The sequence below is a fragment of the Neolamprologus multifasciatus genome, chromosome 11, assembly GCF_963576455.1.
Source record: "Neolamprologus multifasciatus chromosome 11, fNeoMul1.2, whole genome shotgun sequence".
NCBI lineage: Eukaryota > Metazoa > Chordata > Actinopteri > Cichliformes > Cichlidae > Neolamprologus > Neolamprologus multifasciatus.
The window spans coordinates 17,903,494-17,924,626 of record NC_140449.1 but is presented as its reverse complement, the minus strand read 5'-3'; the positions used below and the strand labels follow the sequence as shown (position 1 = coordinate 17,924,626).

The window sequence follows — 21,133 nt, the reverse complement described above, 5'->3', positions numbered from 1 at the left end:
GTCTCACTTTTCACCATCAGAGGTGCCGTAATTCTTTGTGCCACAGATTCAATAAGCTGCTGGAAACATTCCTCAGAGATTTGGGTCCATATTGACGTGATAGCATCACACAGTTCCTGCAGATTTGTCAGCTGCACATCAACGATGGTGATTGTGGAGTCTAGTTGAAAACAGTGAGCTCATAGTTGTGTTCAAGAAGCCAGTTTGAGATGATCTGAGCTTTGAGATGTGGCAAGATATGGTTATCCATCTGGAAGCAGCCATCAAAAGATGAGAACATTGTGGTCATAAAAGGATAGTGCTTTGTTATTTGAAAAGTGCTGACCTCATCAAAAACTCAGACCAGGCAACATTTTTCCAGTCTTCTATTGTCCAGTTTTAGTGAGCCTTTGTGAGCTGTAGCCATAGTTTCTTGTTTTTAGCTGACAGCTTCTTCTACGGTAGCCTATCTGCTTCTATGTTGTGCTTTCATAGATGCTTTTCTGCATACCTTGGTTGTAACAGGTGGTTGTTTGAGTTACTCCTGGCTTTTTATCACCTCAAGGCATCCTAGCCAATTTCTGACACCAACATGGTATTTTTTTCTGAAGAGCTGCTGCCCATTTTCTGATTTTTGGATGACTCTCTGTAAACCATAGAGATGGCTGGGCACTCAGGTATGTACCAGCTCACTCCCGGTGGCTACTTGGCGGGGCCTGGCACCTGTTGCTCGGTCAGGCCTCTTCCGGGGCGCGGGGGGCCCTCAGGCCTCCGGCCTCTGGGCCTGCGGCTCGGTTCACTCTGGCACAGCTGGCTGCCGGCAGAGCCGGCGGGCACGCCGGTGCAGCCCCCTCTAGCTTCTGCTTGGTGGCTACTGGGTGACCCCTCGTCTGGGGATCCTCAGCCCTTCCCATGAGGGTGGCATAGATGCCCCTCCGGTGGTCCTCCTTGGGCTCTCGCACTCTGGGGCCTCTGGATGTCTGGGGCCTGGATCTCCTCCATGCCTGCTTCATGCCCTGGGGGACAGGGCTATGGCTCTCTACATCCTCTTGCAGACCATTACATGGGGAAACCATTTGAATACAAGCGCGCTGATCCACACAGGTGTGCACACGGGTGTTCACTGTTCGTAGACTTAAATCACACCTTTCTTGGCTGCTACTTCAAAGCACATTGTGCGCTGTATGTCCTGCGTGCTGCACAACAACATTCAATATTTAGTATTTACTGCTGTTTACACTTAGCTAGATTAATGCAATAGTGTTGTGTTTAGTATGTTGCTTTGTTTTTTTTTGCTTGTTTTCTATTCTTTCTCTCTCAACAGGTGATCCAGGAGATTTTTTCCCCCCTTTCTCACTGTCCCTCTTCCCTTCTGTTTTTCTTTTCCTTCATCTTTCTTTCTCCCTTTCCTATCCCTCACTCATGTCTGTCCCGTCTGTAACAACTGAAAATAAAATAAAATAAATAATAAAAACAAAGGTCGATCAAATGAACCAATACGGCAATGCCATGATGATCCATTTGGCAAAATAAATCCATTGGGTATCCTTGTTGGTCTTCAGACAACAATTCAGACGGCTAAAGAACCAAATGGGACAGGCAAAAAAAAAAAGAACAAAAAAAAAAAGAGAGATGGCTGTGTGGGATAATTGCAACAGATCAACAGTTTCTGAAATACCCAGATCAGTATGTCAGGCACTAACACCCATGCTACATTAAAAGTCTCTTAAATTATCTTTCTTCCCCATTCTGGTGCTCAGTTTGAACTTCAGTAGGTCATCTTGACCATGTCTACATGTTGAAATGCATTGAGTTGCTGCCTTGTGATTGTCTGCAATAGATATTTGTGTCTTTTGTTCCTAATGTTACCTGTAACATTTGTCCTGCTAAATTAATATTATGCAGGTTTATCAGTCCTTAGAAAAAGCATTGTTGCATCTTATACAATCACCTCAGCACTTCACTCTGCTGCCTGATACCACTTTCATGTCTTGATTTATTTTTCCCGCACTGTAATCAGTGAGCAAAAGGAAAGTCAATTCAGCGTTGTCTGCTCTCTGTTTAACTGAGAACTGGCACATAATGCTTTCGACTGAAACTAGCTTAAACAAACAGGTAAAAGCAAACAGCAAGAGAAGATCAATGGAAAACACTGACACACAAGATGTGTTGTTTGACTTGAAAAACAGGAGACACATATAAGCTTTGAAGTATTCAAATATTGTTAAAATATCTATCTTTATCTGTCTGTCTATTTTCATCACATTATCGGAGTTCTGTACCTGTATATTAAAACAAAAGATGATCGCAATAGGTTTATATCTTTTATATTTATTCATATCTTATTCTTCTTTCTTTTTTTTCTTTTTTTTCTACATACAACGTGGTATCAAAGACTGAAGGCAGTGTGTACTGTACATGGCACCACTCTCCGTTTGACAAAAAAACCCAACATTACATTATGAATCATGAACACACTGCAATTACAATGTATACATTATAAAAGTACTGTTTTTGTGCATGTCTAAAATATTACATTACATTATAAAAATAGCACTAATATTTAAGAAAACAACAGTTTAAGTTACATTATAGTAGCTCCTTAACAGTTTACTTACTGCCATCAGGGTACTTTGACTTTGGTCATGCGTTTTTATTTTCAGCACGCAGACCTAACACTTCATTCACGGACTCAGAAATGCAACCCTAGATTTCTTTTTTGCAACAGTGTTCACATTTATCGGTTTCATGCAGCTACTTTACATTATATTACAGAAAAGCCTTAAACTTTTTTTTAAACTCCACTGATACAAACACTTAGAGGAGCCTTGCTGTGGATCCTGTTTCAGAGAACTCACAAATTATTGGTTACAATAACTATGCAAAAACTGTTAGTGGAAGCGTCTTGAAAGGTGTAGAAACAGCACATGTATTGGGAATGTATTTCTAATAATACAAATTTGTGTAAAATTACCTTTCGACTGAAAGGCAAAGGAATAAAAAGACAAACAAATAAAGCAGAAGGAGTCCTGAGGCACTCTGTTGGTTAGAATTTTGGAAACATTTATAGAAAAGTTATAGAAAGATGACATAGCTGGAGCAAAAAACAAAAAACCCTTTTCGCATATCGACGATAGAGATTTCATCAGAGTCTCTTAGACTCCAGTGAAGACTCTTTAGTGGATTTGTGTAACTTGTATTATTATTTTTTGTAAATAATCTTAACCAACAGAGTGCCTCTGGACTCGTTCTTCTTTTATTTAGTTGTTTTAACTGACTCATGAGCAGCTTTTATCTTTTATCTAACAAATAATTACACATCAGGAGCATTGTTAATACCCAGGACACCTGATGGTAGTTGGCTAACCTCATGGAGATTTGACAGAAGGAAAATTAACTTTAACGACATGTGGCATTTCACTATAACAGACATCACACTTTAATTTTCTCATATTTTTCTCAACAGTTTGCTAGCTGTAGGCCTTTCTGCTAGCTGTTCTAATATATAATGCATGTAGCTGTGTGAGTTTTAATAACATCGGTTCTAATGCTCTGTGCAGAAAATGAACATTGAGACAAAGTAAGCAAAGCTACAAGACAACCAGAAAAGATATGTAACATGATCATTCGAACTTCACCACCTTGTAACAAAAGATGTTTTGATTGCTGGAAGAGGAGGTTTAGGCTTTTGGGTAAGCAGAGGCTCGAAAGACATCGAGGCAGTTCACTGTGACGAGCACACCGGTCAGGTGCCTCCAATGTCTCGTGGCAGGGTTTTTCATTTTGTCCAGGGCCAGGTGCAGATCCTGGATTAGGTCCTTGTAGCTATCTCCATAGCGAAGACTCCAGGAGTACAGAAAGTCATAGGCAGGCTTCCACATTGACTGAAACAGAACACATCGTTATTCGTTTTTTAATTGTCAGATGTGAAACTTCAAATAACTTTCCTAAAACAAAACGTTTAACTGACCTGGGGACCGACTTCACCATTCTTCCCTCGATGTGGTGCTTCATGCTTAGCTATTTGTGTGCTTGAGAACTTTCCCACTTTCTCAGCGAGCTCCCGCCATCGAATTCCCAGTTCCACGGCAGTGGACAGAATGACAGTGTTCTGTATGACCTGGGCCACAAGACTCACTGAATCCATCCTCAGCAGGCCCTTGACAACCATATTAAAAATACAAATTAGCTATAATGAAAGCAAATAGAGAATACAGTGTGAGGCAAAGCAGAGGGGATTTTAAAGGAATAGTTCATCCCAAAGCTGTCAGGTAAAGGAAGCCTGCAGCGACCTAATGTTGCTCAGGTGAGCGGAGGGGGATGTAGTTCCAGGTCAAGTAGATCCATGCTTACTTTTTCACAGTGTGAAGTCTGTAGTATTTAGAAAAAAAAATAGTTCCAACATCAAATGAAGTTTGTGGATTTATTTTGTAATTAGGTCACATTTTTCTGGAAATGAGACTTAAATGCAAATTTCTGGTGTATTTTTTTTGCCTGCTACTTCATGACGTTAAAGAGAAGAAAAGTCTTTATAGCTAGTAACTCAAAGATTAGTCAACATACAAAGACAAAAAAACATATATTGATAAACTGTATTATAGACCAGAGGAAAAACACGAACACTCTCAGCATTGATCTAAGACAAGGCAGCATGAGTATTAGGCAGCCACTATAGCTGCTAACCTGACACTGGGGAACGTGACATCGGGATGAACCTAGCATGTTGCAAGCATAATGAAAATGGACCAAAAACAAGGCCACTATTTACTTCCTTGTACTTACAACAATGAGTTCATGCAGAAACTTCCTGCCCCTCACAGTGTGGCAGTCTTCCTTCAGCTTCTCCAGAATGCACGCCACTTTATCGGGCTCAGTTTCAGCATGCCTCCGTATGAGTGCGTCCTGAGGCAGCTTGCTATACCCTAAAGCATCTGCAAAACATCTCCAGCTGGTAATGTGCTCGGTGACCAGTGTCTGGATGGCAGAGTACATGTAAGTAAGTTTCTTAAAGGGCCGCGTCATGTTCTCCAGAAGGACTTCTGTGGTCACTTCAATGTCATGGAAGTCCATCACCTGGTCCCTAGTTATGAGTTTGATGTTTTTGCAGTGAATCAAACCAGTCTTCCCTCGGAGGAATCCGATATACCACTCTTTGACTTTTGAGTTTCCCACAGACTTAACTGGATTTCTGGAAAGGAGAGCCACTGTGTCACCCTTGAAGTACTCCAGGAGATATTCTACACGTGGCTGACGAAAGACAGACTTTAGGGCCACACCGTAGCACTGCAAGTTCACGGGCCTGTCTGTGAATTCTGGTAAATTTGAATGACATTCCTCAGTAATGGGAATAGGTTTTATCATTTTGACCGGCCTTTCTATCTGTCTGGTCGCTCGCTTTTCTGATCTGATGGGTGCAGCAGGAGGGGAAGGCACCTGAAAATCTGCAATAGCTGAACTGTTTGATTCCTTCACTTGTAAATCTAGTTTAAAAGGGGTCATGTCTGCACTACTAGAACTAGATAATGCAATGGGCAGATGCAAAACTGTCCCTATTTTCAGCTGACTTTCTCTCACTTCTTTCAGTTTGTCTTCAGCTTTGATTTTAAACATCGAGTCAGTAATGCCGACTTCAACATGAAGGTTGCTGAGCTTGTCTGGTTTAAAGCAATGTTTTCCCCAAAGTTGCAGCACAACTGGAGGCAGGTATTTGTTGCCTCTGCAGATATCAGAAAACGGGAGCTTTGGTGGAACGTCCTCATGGCAACAGACAACTATCACGATCTTAAATGATGGGTGGATGTATCTGGGACCATAAACTGCGACAGTGATTTTGCGGTCAAGGTAATCCCAGACTGATGTAGCAGGGGACTGCAGTGCAGAGGCCTCTGCAACTGCAATCACAAAAAAGTGTGTCTTCAGATCCTGGAGCTTCAACTGCATCGTATTCTTGTGAATGTAACAGTCATTCAATCTGTTGTAAGGGCCTGTTCTTTTGTTGGACACCAGCCCGTATAAAGTGGTCATCACCTGACTTGAATCATCACTCTTCACCTCTCCTGACAGTTTCATCTCCAGGGACAAAGTTTCCTTTGTGTTAATGTTGCTGAGAACCACCTCAACGAGGGGACTCATGGTTGTCATGTAGTTGTTGTTGAGTCCAGGGGGAGGATTTAGCACTGCTTTGAGTGTAACTTCCTTGGCTTCTCCAGGAGGAACATGTCCTTCTGGTATATGGATGGTAATTCCTGACTCCGGTAACTGTACTGAGCCGCCAGCGTGGCCAATCTTGCAGATAACTTGAAAGTTTGTGGCCTGGGTCTGAGCCCATCCAGGGCTCTGGCTAATCACATTCAGGTCCAGGCATGAGCGTGTTAGCTGCCTATGGCTCAGCCAAGCCATTTTATAGGCCTCTCTGTCATTCTTTAGCCACTCAAAATCTGGACTCAGCACCGGCACGGGTGGTGCGAAGGTGTTCTCCTGTCTCTGCACCTTTCTTTCTATATCATCCATGATGTGTGAAGTACTCCTCCATCTCCCAGACTTGTTGCTGATGTTCTGTCTGCTCTCCAGAAAGTTGCTCACGTTGCCTTCATCGGAAGAAGTGCTGATGGCATCGTCGTTACTTGTGTACCGATGCCCTTTATGGTCTTCTTGTAAATCTGATGAGTCAAAACTATGCTTGTCTGTGCCGATGTGTACAATATCTTCTAAGAAAGGGTTTGACGCAGATATCTTGTTCCAAAAAGGATTTTTAGTCGGAGATGAAAGTGAAACGTTTGACTGCAAAAATGTCCAGTCAGAGTTTTGTGTATGTCCTGACACGAGCCCACCTGTGAAAATTGAGATGGGGGTTAACATTATTACCACATGTTCAAATTCAAAGCACAGGTCACTTAAGCTTGAAACTGAGCTTTTTACCATTCAAGTTATTGCTGGGTGGGGCGCTGTCAGTCAGATCAATCAGGGTGCCCTCAGATTTACTCCGCATGAGACTCCCAACACGACGGAAGGACCTGGTTCTTTCAGCTGCCATATTTTCATCTGTAAACATAAACATGGATTCATTATTTTGGGGCGTAATTACATTACTCCTCAAACAATATAATAGGAATCCCAGTGCAAATCAGCTGATCATCAGAAAATGAACAGCAATCAGATGACAATTAAGCCACTATTAAAGCGAAATATTTATAAACATTTGAATATTTGCTTTTTTTTTCAAACAAAACAAGAAATAATCTGGAACTAAGGATATAATAATCAAGCAATACAATTTAATTATGAAGATAATAATTAAGAAATACCTTGGTATTAAAGGATGCTTTTAGCTGGGTGATATTAGACTGAAATGTAAATAACAGCTTAATAACAAAAGCAAATGTTTGCTGTAAGGCAAAGACAGTTAAAAAGAGTATGGTACTGTTAAAAAATATAACCTCTGTGCAAGAAAATATAATTTCTGTGTAAATATTTGGAATTAAAATGTTCTTGGCACTTGTTTCCATATTATTACATCTAGTTATTATCCCATTATACACATTTCTGTCTAATATAATTCTGCTGAAAACCATGCTTGATCTCAAACTCTAACTTGGTAATTAAACGCTAATTAAATTGTATTATGTAGCTACTGTCTCTTTATTTCCACAATATTACCCCACCATTAAGACTTTATTAATGGGATACCATTATTTTACTTCCAATTTGGATTTAATATAAAAGCAAGTGGCAGCCCTACTAATATCTATAAATATAGATGAATTTGAAAGTGTTGTGACAGGTGGCAACAACCTTCACAATAAAAGTAAAGCTACGGCTTTGTTCTGTCTCACAGGTGTTTCGTCAGGCAGAATGGGCCCCAGGGTTTCGGCGGAGCTTCAGTCTGTTACAGAAAGCTGCTCCAAACTGTCTGAACTCTTCAGTTTGTTACTTGTTTGCGTAAAATGACACTACCCATTCAATAGTTGTCACGGTGAGTCAGTCATTAATAATGTGGTTTCTTACACCAGTGCACAAAAACAGGTTGGTCTTGTCAAGCCTATGACACACTAGTCACTTCACAAAGAGCTTCTTCCTATGATCAAAGTCTAGTCCTATTGTACTACAGACCGTGTATTTTCCGAAGAAACACTGCACGGTGGCTTTACTTAATCTGCATTGCATTTCCTTTACATTATTATTCGAGGCTGAGCAAACAGCTCCAATTAAATTCACGCGAACATTATTTTTCCCCCTCTGATCAGATGAAAACACTATCAAGCAAATCTTTGATTCATTCACAATCTGATCAGAAACACTTTAACACAAAGTCCCTCAGCTCCAGCTTCTCTAAACACATCTACAACATCAAGACACGTGTCAGTGCCATTTTCACACCTGAACAGGTGTAGACTTGACTGAGTAGCGACAAAGTCATAAAGTCTAACGCCTCGGCTGTTCGTCTGAGTGCTCCTAATATTAACACCAAGTCGAAAAACTATTAGATACGAGACAAAGAAATCAAAGTTTGATCTAACCGTCAGCACGAGATGTTTGTAGATTTCCTTCAGCTCTTTGGCTAGAAAAGAGGTCAATCCAGTATCATCAGCGCTGCTTTTTAGGGCTGAAAACGAGAACCCCGATCTCCTCACGTCACAGCTTCTTCTTATTCTATTTGCTTTTGGCCACTAAGCATTTTGGGACTGGAAGTTTAAATTATTACCGGAATCCCGGAGGAGGAGTGGCCTTAGGTAGACAGTGCCTACAATATCCACAATGCAACACAGTGTTTACGCAGGCATGAAACTGAGCGATACTCGTGGTTTCGATGTAAGTGTGACTTGACTGATAAGCGCTATAGGGGTTACAAAAACATATCAGACAGGCTGGTGCACCGACATGAAATAAGGTTAATTTACACAGCCTGAAGAAGCATAACTGGTTTTATGTGTGTGTATATATATATATATATATATATATATATATATATATATATATTATTTGTACATGGTTGCAACGCGTGAAAGTCACGCAGGGTATAGTTAAGCCAAAAACAACAGAAAAACCTACCATTTCTCTCGTTTCTCAGTTTAATGAATGCGTTTGCTGTTTTTTCATGGTCTTCACTGTGGCATTTCATCGCTGCATTTCGAGTAACAACATAAAAGGAGCTTAATCGTTAGCACAAACTTAAGGATACGTTACAGTGTAACTTACACTGATGATTTAGCTCTCATAGAAATAAGATAAGGGCAGAGCTCGGTAGTAGACGTGTATGAAAGTTACAACTTGAGGAATCTTCCGGCTGTTATTGTTGTTGTTACCGAATATCCTGCTAAAGCTGAAATGTTCCCTCAGAACTGTTCAACTGGCCTGTGGTCTCTGATGTAAGCCCTTTCATCCTCAAGCAATTCTCCAGGAATGCAATAAGCACTCTTGAGTAGATTATGACACTGGATGTAAAAAAAGAAACGGCCTTTGGTTGCTGTAGCTTGGATTTCGCTGTGGGTAATAATCATCTGCTGATACAGAGTGTATAGGTCTAAGTAGCAAACATTTGAAAACCTGTTAGTTATATTCATGTTTCTATTTTACTGAAATGTAGTGCATTCTCCTTCATATATCCTGTTCTGTGTGTGTCTGATGGGGTTGCTTTTGCATTATGCTTTGGGCCGTTATCCATTTGCACTGTAAAGCCCTGTCCAATTGGTTTTTGCAGGATTTGGCAGACTGTAAGAAGAGAATATAGACCTGTACCCTTCGTCCTGCTGCTTTATCAGGACTCACATCATCAATAAACATTAGTGACCTGGTTCCACCAGCAGCCATACCTGCCCTTGCCATACAATAACACTGCCTCCACCATGTTTGACAGACAATGTGGTATGCTTGTCATCATGAGAAGTTCCTTTTCTTCTACATATGAAGTTAATCTTGGAAGTTAATCTGTGCAAAGTTGTTTTTTTCTCCTGCTGGTACATTATCTGTTCTTAGAATGGTTGTAGATGTTCCACCTAAATTAATGTGAAAAATTGAAATTAATATGAAAAAAAATTCCTTTATTTAAAAAAAACAAAACAAAAAATGGTACATTGTACAATAGTGGGCAGCATGGTGGCACAGCAGTTAGCACCGTTGCCTTAGAGGAAGAAGACTCCACCATCGGGCTGTGTGGAGTCGGTATGTTCTCCTTTTGTTTGCGTGGGTCCCCTCTGGGTACTCCAGATTTCTCTCATGGTCCAAAGGTTAATTGGTGACTCAAAACTGCCCATCGGTGTGAATAGTTGTCTGTCTACACAAAACGAAAAAACTTTGCACAGATTAACTTGGTGACCTGTCCAGAGTGTACCACACCTGTTGTCCTATGGTAGCTGGAATGGGCAACCCTGAATTGGACAAGTGGAAGAATATAGATGGCTGGATGTTGTACAATATATTTATGTTTTTTGTTTGTTTGTTTTCACTTTGAGGCTTTCTTGTTCTTCAGTGTAACCAATGGTTTGCACCATGTTGTTAACTCTTGGTATTTACATTAATAAAGGTATTAATGTAAATGTAGAGACCTTGACAGTGGCACTCCTACCTTCTTGTTCTTAACTTGGATGTTGGGAAGTTGTGCAATTTTGTTGTCTTCTTTGGTCTTTCAGGCTGTTTGATGTTGTTGAGCTGGCCAGTGCATTCCTTTGTTGTATGATTGTTGATTTGGCCCCTCCTAAAGTTTCGGCTGCCAATCGGGTTGGTTTACTTTGCTTTTTCGATCTAATTATTGTCTTTTTCACTATCACCAACATCTCTTTGCACACTCTATTAAGAGCTCCAGTGAAAAGATACAAAATACAGGTTCAGCAGGAATCAACTCCAGATCTTTTATCTGCTTAATCTGTGATGAAATCAGGAAACAGGTTTGAGCTGCATGCTTGTCAGTCAATAGTCCAATTATTTTTAAGCCTTAAAATTGAGGACTGTGTATAGAAATAGCTGCGGTTCCTAAACAGCAATATTTATGAAAACCCCTTGAATTAAAACGGAAAGGCTGCCGTTCAATCGCATCTGGGGGTTTTTGGCAAAAAAATGAATAATTGTCCAAAAATATTTGGACGAAAAAGTCTGTACACTGCCTGCAAAGGTCTTCACTGGGCATTTTACTATCTGTAGTTTCTCAAGAGTCTTTTCATTTGGAATACAAGCTTTACTTAGCTTGATTGTGTGACACGGTTAATGAAATGTATCATAACTGAGCTACAGCAGGAATGAGATCCTTGAATTTTAAAGAAATTACTTTAGCCTGAGAGAAATATTTTGGCATAAACATGGCCAAAATGATTTAAGATTCTTGAGTTTAGAAATCCGAATTACAGTTTTTCTCCATTGGTTTGGCTCATTTCTTGAAACAGAAATTACATTCTCAAAACTCTAAGATCATTTGGCAAAACACTCTTACAGTTTAGCACAACACTATAGCTCACCTGCAAATGCTCATATCTCTTCCAAAACTGTTCACTCAGGCTTCAATCTAAATCTCTTTCTCATTTAAACAGTCAGTGTCTCCAAAATGGCAAAGATCCTTCTCAATAGCTTTGGCTCATTTCTCGACACAGATCGGACATTCTCATCATTCTTGGTGCTTTTGTCAAAATAAACCTGGATGGTTGATCACAACAACATGGTCCACCTGCAAAAGCTCATATCTCCCCTAAAACAGTTCACTCATGTGTCAAAACTACATTTCTTTCTAATCTGAATAGTCAGTGCCCCCAAAATGCATCGTCCCTTTGGCATTGTGTGAGTACTGCCATACAAAATGTTTAGATGTTTTGTCACTATGGCAGAGGACCAACAATATACAACAGAAAAGAGTAGCCTCCAAGGTTTGACATCACAGATTGCACTCACACTACCAAGGAAATTATAACCATTTTTTATTCACACGCAAAGAAAGTTTCATACATATGTAAAAAGAAAATGTACAGTACAATTTACAGTAGTAAATTGTATGAACACAAAATCAAAAAACAAGGACTTATTCAGTGGTTGCTGTACTAATTCTCCCGCTGCACACTGACTGGAATACTTCTCTAAACTGTATGAATTAGGTAATTCCATAGTTTACAGTAATTTGTTCAATATATTTCTTGTCATATTTAGTATCAAAACATTCCAATAGTCCTCTCCACCTGCTAGTATAGACCTACCACTGTAGGAAGGTGCACACAAAATCTCTACAGTAAGTTATACATTTTTTGCCTCACGCATAGTGCCCTGTCCTATATAACATATAATTCCATTATAGATTACATAGAGTACATACCTGTTTTCCCTGCGAAAGGTTTGGATAATGGAGGAGACTGTAGAGCAAGGCACATTAGGCTGCACTCGACGACCTGCCTCTGACATTGTGAGGCCATGGTTTATGACATGGTCTATAATTGTGGCCTGAATTTCATTCGGGACAGCACAGTGTCTTCGTGCTCCTCGGCCTCCTCTTCCCCCTATTCCTCCACCACGCATTCTCAGTCCTCCTCTTCTTCTTCTTCTTCCTCCTCTTCCTTGAGGAAGAACTTCCCCTTGTCCGTTTGCTTGGCCTTGTCTATCCATGTTCAGAGATCGGACTGGCTCTGGTCAAGCTCTATATATCTGTGTTTGGCAGCACACAATCATGGAACACACCTGTGTGTGACACCTAGTTTCACCTGACTGTCAATGACTGTCATCAGTTTGTCAAATATTCAAAGAAATTCATATATGGTATTCATGGTATTATGTTCTTGACCAATTTTGACAATTGAACAGACGGTTGTGCATGCGAGTACTTATACAATGAAATCATGCTGACATGTTTTGGAGAGAATGATCATTAGACTGAGAATCAACTAATCACTTTAGATCTACAAGATCTATTCATTTGGAAAATGTGCTAAATGTGGACTAACTGTATAACTGTAGGCTACTTGTACTTAATCATTTGCAAAGATGCACTGAGACAATTGAGACATGTACTAAGGCATTTGCCATTTGATAAAATGAATGAGAAATGCCATTCTGTTGTGAACATTTGCCAAGAGGTTTGGAGGTTTGTCCATGTTATTTTGAGAATGTAATTTCTGTTTCAAGAAATGAGCCAAACCAATGGAGAAAAACTGTAAAGTGGATGTCTAATGTTTACAATATTGTGCCACTTGATGGAGCCATTTCTCTACCGTACAACTGGTGAGCCAGCGTGTGTTGTTTTAAACAATGAAGTTGGGTAAAGTTGTTTGTATGTTGATGTTTTTAATGATCCAAAACTGCTCTAATGAGATTATATGAAAGACAAATCTGTGATTTTCAAGGTTTAGGTGAATAGTGGTTGTAAGAGAAAAATAAAGCTAATTAAATTATTTTCAAGCATGACGTATTGAAATACAGGGAGTAACAGATTTGAAAAGGTACATGAGTTCCAATCTGGCATTTTCTTTTTAAAAGCCAGTAATTGCTGTCAATTGCAATGACAGCAAAGACAAAGCTTTGGTTAAGTTTTTTATGGAAGTTTAGCCATTTGATTACAAGAAAAAATGGAGGGTTGTGGCTCTGATCTCACATACGGCTCAAATGTTCATTAAGTAGAAATGAAAAACATCAAATCAAGAACCTTGTTTGTACTATAGGTGATCATTTCTATTTCTCTAAAGTTGTACATGCTTTTGTCTCTTTCTGAAAAACAGATATTTACCTTGCAGATAAAATATTATTTCTCATTCACTCATTTCTCAATGAGTGAATGAGATATCTATCTATCTATCTATCTATCTATCTATCTATCTATCTATCTATCTATCTATCTATCTATCTATCTATCTATCTATCTATCTATCTATCTATCTATCTATCTATCTATCTATCTATCTATCCATCTTCCAAAAGATTTGGCTTTAGATTCATTAAACAACCCCAAAATCATAAATCGATGCAAATTTTTAGCATCATTGGCATAATATTATTTCTTTCCTGTTTTCTAGGTGACCGGATCAACGATAAACTTGGCTGCCAACACACTGTGTGCTCTGACCATAGCTGTTATTGTGGCCTTCATCCACAGTTGGCAGGCCCATCCTCTTCATCCTGGCATGCGTGCATTTCCTGTGGCCAGCTTAATTCAAATGAGGCCAGCGGTGGGACGTTCCTCTGAGGACCACGCAATGCAACAACAGTCTAGTAAGGTGCTAATGGTATGACAACACGGAGTGGTGCACTGAAACGTTTGGCTGAGATGAGTCTCTCATATTAACTGATCACTTTTTGGCTGGTTAGATTATTTTGGAGGCGGCTTTTAAAACTACAAGCCTGTTGTGTTCTGACTGGAATGTTTAAAACGATTTTAATAAAAAAATGAAGATGGATCACTTTATAAACTTAACTTGCAGTAATATGGTAAGCCACAAATACAATGCTGAACTCATTAAAAATTAGTTATTATTATGATATTAGTTTTTTAAAACTCAGTTTTAGGTTTACTTTATTTGAATCATGAAGTCTTTTCACCCTAAACGAGCCAGAATTTAAAAAGCAAACAAAAAATGTTCTACATTTATGCTTAAAGGAAAAATTGACTGCCTAAACATTTATTAAGCAGACCAGCTACATATAAATCAGCTACAAAATCTTTGGTTAAAGCTGTGTAAGTGCTGTAGTATTTAATGTCTCTATATACAAATCCCACATGCCAAAGCACTTTGGGGATTCATGAACTCAGTAAAAGCAGGATATGTTTAGTCAATCATTTGTGCACTCCTCCGTTTCATTTTTCTTTCATCCTTGGACCACAGTGGAGCAACTTTATTTGTATGAAAATGTGCAAATGAATGTGGAAGTATTTAAAACTGAAAATGAAACTGAGTCTGTTTGCTATTGTGAGTCTTTTTCAGATCATGTCAGCAAAACATCTGGAGACTGTGAGCTTGATGTACCCAGAAAATATCCAGTCACTCTGATGAGCTTTCCTCGTGTACTGCTAAACGGAGCAGCTGTGAGTGTAAGGACTTAATTTTTTTAATGATCACTTTAACCTTGTTTACAAGTACAAAATATGTTTAGGAGTCTTACAACTGTCCGAGTCAGAACTTTGTCTCCACTTGTCTGAAGATTCAGTAACACTTCATGAGGACCAGGTGGGTAAACTTACAAAAGGGCATATTCCATGATTAGACGATTAGCTGAAATCAGAGGCTAAACTTTTAATCAGGTCTGGCATCAACAATTATAAATGTAACCATGCTTTAATATCAGATATGATTATATATCAGAATTGCTTAAGGCATCGCAATATGCTTTCTACGAAGTGAAAATAAATCCGAGCTTTAAATCTGATCAGGATGATCCAGGGCTGGTTTTTGAAAACTGTCGGTTGAGCAGAATAGCGCTAGATGGCGCTACAGAGCTTTAAATTCAAAGCCTCCTTGCAGAAGTTTAGAGATTAAGCTGTTTCTCAGAGATCCGAAGGGAAAAAAAAACTCAGAATAATTCAGTTTTTATTATATTAGTTTCCCTACGCATCACTTTTTATTTTTTGTAAAACAGTTTAGAAGATGGGAAATGTTACGTCAGCGCGCACGCTGTATGTTACAATCGGCTCTTAAGATTTGACGCCTTAAACCCAGAAACCAGAAAGAGAAAAAAGAAAAAGAAAGACGGTCTCTATTTTCAGCTGTAATGACATGAAATACGATGTTCAACTAAATTAAATAAAAGTCTCTGTGTTAGGCAAGTAAAGTAAATGAGCACATCTGAATGGAAAAGTCCACAGATTTCTTGTGCTTTTGCTTCGAATCTTGATTTTAAGTAATTTTCTGACTTGAAATGAGGTCAAATTAAGTCCAGCCTGAAGGGAAACAAAACTTTCCGCAGAAGAACGCGCGCTGTCCTCATTAGACGATCTAAATGTTTACACACAAAAATAAATAACGTAGGCACTCAACCTGCTGTGCATTTATTAGTAACATTTACAAAAACGGAAGAAAAACGAGTGTTTTAAGAATGACCAGTGAGAAGGAAAAACCTGAGGATGAAAATATATTGGAGATTTGAATGGAAATAAAGAATGAAAAAAAGAAGAATAGTAGTGATAAATACAAAATAAAAATGCTAATTACAGTGTGTTGCTGCGAGTATTTACTATACGCAAATTAACTCGTCATAAACGGTGGTTTAATGGTAAAGCCGCGTCCTCAGAAAAGTTAAGAGGCTGAATTTTTCTGCTTAACAGATTTTTTTTAAACGATAATGACTTATTTCAGGCTAAATAGATTTTTTTTTTAAATAACACTGAATTTTCTCCCCATTTCTAAATAATTGTTACATTTTATTATTGAAATTTAAATTAAGATGTGAGCAAGGCCTGGTGTTGCTGGAGGCCGTTACGGAGATCATGAAACTCTACAGTTTTTCACATTAATAGCAAACACACGGACTTGTAATGTAACATGAAGTCAAAGTGTAATTTATGAGTTTCTTTTAGGCGTTTACTTTTTTTTTTTAATGACTCAGCAATCCGACAAACTGAGTCGATCAGGTGCTTCTGATTTCATACTGACTTTATTGAGTGGCTCACATAAAAAGCCATTCTCGGAGTAAGAGAGAGAAGGAGAGAGAGAGAGAGAGAGAGAGAGAGAGAGAGAGAGAAAGAAAAAAATATCATTGTAAAATTAAAATCACTTTACAACATGCTTACTTAAATTAAACGAGTGGGTAAACAGTAAATGATTTCAAAACTTTACAAATAAATTCGAAGTGCGCCTAATGATAGATCCCTAAATACAAGAAAAAGTCGTGGTTAAATATAACTCCCCACAATACATTTCATATCATGTCAAAGAAAATCCAAGTACATTTCCGTATATTTTCAAATATTTACTAGAGTCCATATACAGCTAGAAATACCTATACAAAATCGTCTCCTGGACAAATACATTGCTCACCTTTACACTGGGCTGTAATTATTCTAACCTACATTTGTAATTATATACAACACATTTTGCAGCGAAGTCTAAGTAACCTCAACAGGCCTAGTGATAAAGTTGGCGCACATAGTGTAGGCTGCGAAGAGAATAGCAGTGATACATATATATATATATATATATATATATATATATATATATATATATATATATATATATATATATATATATCTGCTCTTCCTTTATCACTTTATTTAATGGGATCATCACTCCCGTGTCTCACCGCCATACTCTACAGGTATTTGTTCCTATCGAGCAGTCCATCCACATTGACAGCAACAGTTTCCCCTGCTCGATAATAAAGTGCCAGTGTTTGGTTTTCAACAATATGCATGATAGCAGTTGCTCAACTTTTTCAGGCCCTACAATTTTGACAGCAGTGTTTTCTGTCTTTCGCGTCTTATACCGGACAAATAAAACATCGGGCGTATTCAGGATCGGGCTGCAAAAGAAAAACAGTAAGAAAAATAAAAAGTTTTGCTCGTGCCCTCCCACAGTGTGTCACACAAGGACTTGACTACACTTTCACACCGCAGATGAGAAGTTTCTGATGGCACGGCTATGAAATTATTCAATTGGACGTCTTAAGCACTCGGAAAGAGTCAAAGAAACATAGAGGCCGATTTTCTCATTAAATGACAATGATGATGCACCAAAGTATGTCCACTTTCATGTCCTGTCGGACAATTCCATCACGACACTTTGCTGTTTTACAGTTTTCACTTCACTGGGGGAGTTTTTTAGAGCCCGTTCATGCCTACTCCCTGGGCCGACTCAGGTGGGTGCAACAGGTCTGGGGAATGGCATGGAGGGCTTCCCGGTGCACTGTGCTCGCTGTCGGTATCACTCCCCCTCTTCCCTCCGCTGCCCCCGGAGCCAGAGCCGGCAGATCCTCCGGCGCTGTGAGTTTTTACGTGTTTACTCAGGTGATCGCTACGCATAAATCTCTTGTTGCACACCGGACAAGCGAATCGCTTCTCCCCTGTGTGTGTGCGTAAATGTCGCTGGAGCTCGTCGGAGCGAGTGAACCTTTTTCCGCAAAAGAGCCAGTTGCACACAAACGGCCTCTCGCCTGTGTGCCACCTCAAATGCGCCTTTAGGTGCGAGGTTTTCCCGTAAACCTTCCCACAGCCTGGAATGTGACAGCTGTGGAGACCTTTCCTCCGGAGGCTGGCGCCCGCCGGTCCCAGTCTCTCCGCTTCCTGGCAGTTTGGACAGTCGCAGGTGGCTCTTCCCGAGTACCGCCGGGCAGATGACCTCGGAGACCCCGCTAAAGACGTAGGTGGACCCCCGGAGAGCATAGTCCCTCCTGCCCCGGTTAAAGGAGAGGGGCTTGTGTCGGGATAAGAGGATAACACCGGCTTGAAACCGTCCATCAGGTGTTGGCCGGTTGTCAACAGGTGTGGAGATGGACTTGTACTGAAAGCAGAGTGACTTAAACTCGAGTAATCAGAGTTATATCCGCCCAGGGGAGAGTGCAAGGAGGTCTGGAGTCCACCGGAATGTAAGGACGTCTGTATTGCTGCTCCATTAGGGTTCTGAACGTCAATCCATCCCGCTCCCACATCCCACCATGCAGAGGCTCCGGTGGTACCAACGTCTCCCGTGGGGATCCCGGGATGAGACGATTTGAACCAGGACTCGTAAGGATGCGCAACGCTCATCCTCGGATAGATGCCCTGCAAACTGTCCACTGAGGTGTGCACTTTTGAGATGAAGACCGGCTGGTGGCTGGACTCTTGAGAGCTGCTCGACACGGATGCTTGGAAAACCGAATAATCGTTTCCAAAGTGTGAACTAGACGAGGTACCGGACGTGAGGGAAAAGGCACTGGATCCGGTGGAGCTGTTGGTGCCAAAAGAGTCCGAGATGCCAGATCCATTACGCGATACCCCGAAACCGGGCAGGCCGGATCCGAGACTGCAGCTACTCGCAGCGGCTCTTTTCCACGGGTGGAAACCTTTTCCAAATGACGAGGAGTTATCCGAAATTGTCGACGGTGAAGGGCTCGGACTCCCTATTTTGTTACATGTTGCAGCTAACATGGCTAAAGGAGTCGATCCTAACCTCGGCTCCTCCTGAAAGGACAAGAAAATATGTAAGCGACTTACAAGTTAAACAGATTAATTACAGGCATTTTAATGCATTCTTTTCGGATCGGGAAATAGCGTTCAAGTAGAGACAGTTTCCCTGTTTTTTAGCAGACGACTAATAAGCTGTATTTTTGTTTAAGTTTTTGTAATCAACAGAGAAGATTATCTTGATTTCCTACCTGGATGAACAGAAAGTAGACAAGTGAAATGCGTCAGACGGCGCTTACAAATGCATGCCAAACGGGACAGCAGGGAAAACATGCGTGTTTTGAGCGCCGGTGACCGCCAAACTCAGTCTATATGCAGTTTACAGAGCCTCGTCTTTATCATACAAACCGCTTGCTGGAAATATAACCAACGCACTGGCTTTGCTGCTACTTTGCGACCGCTGTAAGTTTAATCCCCCTCCGCAGGACAATGACAAGAACTAATTAAACCAGTAAGAAAGTCCTTTAGACTCACCCCTAGAAGTGAAGTTGCCATCACACAAAAACACAGCCCTCCTCAGAGGATCTTTTTATATTTATGAATCAGAGCACTGTTTTTTTAGAGGTGTGCAATACAATGATGTGTTCCGCCCATTCTTCCACAATTGTAGGCTCCTCTCCGGCTTTGAAGTGCCGCTGTGACACGGGCGACCAATCAGCGGCTTCGTCCCGTCGCACTGCCACATACTACCGTGAGGTCATCAATAGAGCGCCTCAGACAGCTCTCCACTCCCCCACCGCCACCCTACCACCTCCCCTCCCTCATCCACCCCAACGCCCCCTCCATAATAAAAGACAGCGGAAGGAAGGTAAAGTTAAATGAGAGTGAATTGGGAAGGAGGTATTAGGGGGCCACTTACTGAAATTTTTACAGAACATCACATTCCATAAATTTAAAGAAGGAGGAATGATGACCCGTGTCTGGCGATGTGGGATGCTGCGTAGTAAATAAAAAGCTTGGCAAATTATGCGCCATCGCCTCCGCCGCCTCCACCAAGAGGCAACAAACACCGCGATGTAGTAGACCAAGTGCCTTCAAACTCCTCTTTCTTTTCCATTTTTCAGAAGCCTTTCGCGTTCTGAAGCGCAAGCTTTAAAAAAAGTTTTCTGCGTTTTCTTTTCCCGCAAATGTACATGTGCAAGTGTACAAGTTGACCGACTTCACTCTGTCCTCGGTCTGTGTTTTACAGATTTCACTGCAGCTTTAAGTGCTTGTTTTACAAGGACCTCTCCACAGTTTTCTCCATCTCTCTCATATCAGACAATTACCGTGCACTCTAGTGCAATTTTGCCCCCGCGGGATTCAACATGTTTTAACTTCTTAAGAGTTAATATACACAAACTATTACAGAAGATATAAAGGGTGCATTGTTCTGGCCTCGGACCTCTATTAGATCGTCTCCAACTTTCGCATTTACTGTAATTGTGTTCAATTATCTTGACAGTTTTGATTAAAACTGCACATCGTTCACGGGAGGGATGGTTCATTTTATCATGGCTGTGTTATAGTTTAAAACAGCAAATAAAGACCTGTGGGGATCCTGACTTCAGAAAGTCTGCTGCCTTTATATTAACAACTAAAACAGAATTGTAGATTTATTTTAGGAGATACTGAGAATTTTTGTATTGTAGTTAATTTAAATTATTTATTAAAGTAAGTGATGGCGCTCCGTGCGTAAAATAACGCAGGTTGCACTGAATAGGTTCATTACTTTACCCGCTGACATTTTGTAAAAATCTATACAGGAAGCTCATGTTACATAATAAGAACCTGTAGGGGAAATGTGTGTTGAACCCTGGACTCTCTGTTGGAGCTATTAGCATGCAGTGTGCACGGGAAGCATAAATTTCATTTGAATTTCAAATTTAATAACGCAGGAGGTTTTTAATCATCCTCAGTTTTATTTGTTTGATATTAACATGCTTATTGACCGGGTCTGTTGACCAGCTTGGTCATTACAGGACAGGGAAAAGTTAATTAAAACGACCAGGGATTATTCATCAAATCATCTGCCTAACCCATGTCGCTTCCTTTATTACACAGTGTGATAGATGGACTCCCTGATTAATTCTTGTGTTTCTAGGATTGGACAACAGCTTTTTCTTT

The 21,133-nt window shown here is 40.3% G+C and overlaps 2 protein-coding genes across 4 annotated transcripts; both read right to left on the bottom strand.

Annotated features, from left to right (window-relative positions):
• Nucleotides 1-1,348: 1,348 nt before the first annotated feature.
• Nucleotides 1,349-8,651, bottom strand: macc1 (MET transcriptional regulator MACC1). 2 transcript variants are annotated; one of them, XM_085178374.1, is made up of 5 exons: nucleotides 8,496-8,651; nucleotides 6,898-7,020; nucleotides 4,762-6,809; nucleotides 3,950-4,138; nucleotides 1,349-3,863 (listed from the first exon to the last, which is right to left on the bottom strand). In XM_085178374.1, the coding sequence occupies exons 2-5, from the start codon at nucleotides 7,010-7,012 to the stop codon at nucleotides 3,660-3,662; spliced, it is 2,556 nt and encodes an 851-aa protein (XP_085034500.1). In that variant the 5' UTR covers nucleotides 7,013-7,020; nucleotides 8,496-8,651; the 3' UTR covers nucleotides 1,349-3,659. The 2 variants fall into 2 exon arrangements, with proteins under 2 accessions (XP_085034500.1, XP_085034499.1); XM_085178373.1 differs by lacking the exon at nucleotides 8,496-8,651 and having other exon boundaries at nucleotides 6,898-7,045.
• Nucleotides 8,652-17,079: 8,428 nt separating this feature from the next.
• Nucleotides 17,080-19,794, bottom strand: sp8b (sp8 transcription factor b). Of its 2 annotated transcripts, none has more exons than XM_085178638.1 (2): nucleotides 19,502-19,794; nucleotides 17,080-19,024 (listed from the first exon to the last, which is right to left on the bottom strand). In XM_085178638.1, exons 1-2 carry the CDS (start codon nucleotides 19,520-19,522, stop codon nucleotides 17,687-17,689), a joined length of 1,359 nt encoding a protein of 452 aa, XP_085034764.1. In that variant the 5' UTR covers nucleotides 19,523-19,794; the 3' UTR covers nucleotides 17,080-17,686. The 2 variants fall into 2 exon arrangements, with proteins under 2 accessions (XP_085034764.1, XP_085034766.1); XM_085178640.1 differs by lacking the exon at nucleotides 19,502-19,794 and adding an exon at nucleotides 19,219-19,493.
• Between the last annotated feature and the right edge of the window lie 1,339 nt (nucleotides 19,795-21,133).

Coding starts and splice junctions, on each gene's coding strand:
- macc1 (XM_085178373.1), bottom strand. CDS start 7,036: ATGTTTATGTTTACAGATGAAAATATGGCAGCTGAAAGAACCAGGTCC. Junction 4,139..4,761: donor TTCTGCATGAACTCATTGTT/GTAAGTACAAGG, acceptor ATGGTTGTCAAG/GGCCTGCTGAGGATGGATTC. Junction 3,864..3,949: donor ATGGTGAAGTCGGTCCCCAG/GTCAGTTAAACG, acceptor GTTCTGTTTCAG/TCAATGTGGAAGCCTGCCTA.
- sp8b (XM_085178638.1), bottom strand. CDS start 19,522: ATGGCAACTTCACTTCTAGGG. Junction 19,025..19,501: donor TGGCAACTTCACTTCTAGGG/GTGAGTCTAAAG, acceptor TTGTCCTTTCAG/GAGGAGCCGAGGTTAGGATC.